The following is a 2,052-nucleotide window of genomic DNA, read 5'->3' as shown; positions in this document are numbered from 1 at the left end:
ATCTGTGAAATATATCAATTTATACCTAACGTTCGGGAGTGTCTTATTTCGAGTGTGGATCCTAATCCTTTGAGCGTATAAATCCCTAAAGACCTCTTCCTTAGCGGCTAGAGGCACAACAAAAGAATGAATGTGATAATTATGCAGAAGCATTTTCTTTAATACAATATAAATTGAAAGATGCTCTTCAGTATCATGAAAAAATAACCGACATTCAGCAAGGTATGGATAATATTAAAGAATTAATTGAAAAAAAAATATCAGAAATTACAAAAAATGAAGATGAAAATGACTGTCTTGAAAATGGTGCATTAGAATGTGTTCCTGTCGAAGTTGAAGGAGCTATGAGGGACTTTAAAGATGTTGGCAATAAATTTGAAATTAATGTCGATGAAATGGTGACGCAATTAAATATTGATCAAAAACGAATCTTTGATAGAATTACTGCTGGTATATCTGATGATAATAGTGAAGTTCTTAGACTTTATGTAAGCGGTGAAGGTGGTACTGGAAAGAGTTTTTTGATAAAAACTATTAGATGTTGGATTAAAAAATATATTGAGAAAGACACAGCGGTAACTGCACCAACCGGTATAGCAGCTTTTAATATTGATGGACTTACTATTCATAGATTATTTCAATTACCGGTAGAACATGGTCGTACTGCCAAATATACACAACTTTCTGATGTAGTTCTTAGAATTATACGGGAGGAACTTAAGAATGTTGTTTTAATAATTATTGATGAAGTTTCAATAATTTCAAATATCACTTTAATGTACATACATCTTCGATTAACAGCGATATTTAATACCATGGATTGCGATAATGGATGGTTCGGCAAAAAACATATACTTTTTTTTGGAGATTTATTGCAACTTCCACCTGTGCATGAAGATCCGCCTTTTATTGAATTATCAAAATTAAAAATTGAGAAATATATTGGTGCAATGGGTTGGAATGTCAAGTTAATAATGATAAGGATGTTAATGATTCTACTTTATGGCATATAAGAGGACTTCCAAATGTTGATAATATATCTTGCTATGCTAATGTTTCAATTCAATGTATACTTCATTCTTCTATTCTCAGAAAATTGTTGCTTCGTCTTGAGCATAGAATAATTATAAGAAAATTTATTAATTGTTACATGTCAAACGACGAAACTATTAATATAATGGCAATACGCCAATTGGCAGGAGATCAATATCTTGAAAAGATTCAACGAAATGTTAGTGAGTTTATTATACATCTTATTAATAACATAGATAAGATAAAGAGTGTAATCGAGCACCAATTAAACATAACTTTACGATGTAAGGTATGCAACTATACAAACACAAAAATTTATACAAATTATATATTATTGCTTCAATTACCCGAAAATTTAAAAAAGTCATATACTTTACAAGAATTAATACAATATAATTTTTCACATTGGAATAATGTTGAAAAAAAATGTACCAATTGTAATGCTGTCTCTGTACTTGAAAGGACTGATATAATAATAACAGGAAGTATTATTATCTTACAGTTATCATTATTTAAAATTAGTGATACAAAAATTATTAAAGTAACAGATTTAAAAATTAAAGCTGTACCTACAGAAAAGATATGTATTGGCGCGAATATATATTAAGTTATTAGTGGAATTTTTCATCAAGGTAAAAATACAACTGATGGACATTATACAAACATAGTACATCGTACGCTAAAGGTACCGAGTGGCAATTAATAAATGATTCAAAAGTACAAAAGTGCAGTTGGCTTGAAATGCTAAAAACGCATATACATTTTTTGCAAAAAAAATATAAACTTTTACAAAAAGCAATGAGATCACCTAAAAAAAACTCACAAAGGTAAACAAAAATACGCCAAGTATATAAAAAAATCCCAACATGTACGCAAAAAATAATATCTATCCCTACAAAATAACTTTTAAAAAAGTTTTTCCTTGAAAAATAATTTTCATACAAAATAAAAAACTAAAAAATGATTTTCCTCTAAAAAATAACTAAAAAATAAAAACCTTTAAAAAATCAAAAATCAAAA

The 2,052-nt window shown here is 28.2% G+C and overlaps 1 protein-coding gene across 1 annotated transcript in view; it reads left to right on the top strand.

Annotated features, from left to right (window-relative positions):
* LOC115234769 overlaps positions 1–2,052 on the top strand; it is a gene marked incomplete at its 3' end in the record, with an annotated part of 12,398 nt that overhangs the window by 3,593 nt on the left and 6,753 nt on the right. The window contains exon 2 of the mRNA XM_029806088.1: positions 126–954. Within this exon, the coding sequence (XP_029661948.1) occupies positions 225–954 (730 nt within the window). The remainder of the gene's footprint in view (positions 1–125; positions 955–2,052) is intronic.

This window comes from Formica exsecta, unplaced genomic scaffold (genome assembly GCF_003651465.1).
Source record: "Formica exsecta isolate Colony F162 unplaced genomic scaffold, ASM365146v1 scaffold2055, whole genome shotgun sequence".
In the NCBI taxonomy this organism is placed as follows: domain Eukaryota; kingdom Metazoa; phylum Arthropoda; class Insecta; order Hymenoptera; family Formicidae; genus Formica; species Formica exsecta.
Note: the sequence above shows the minus strand (reverse complement) of the source record. Positions and strands in the feature narration are given on the sequence as shown.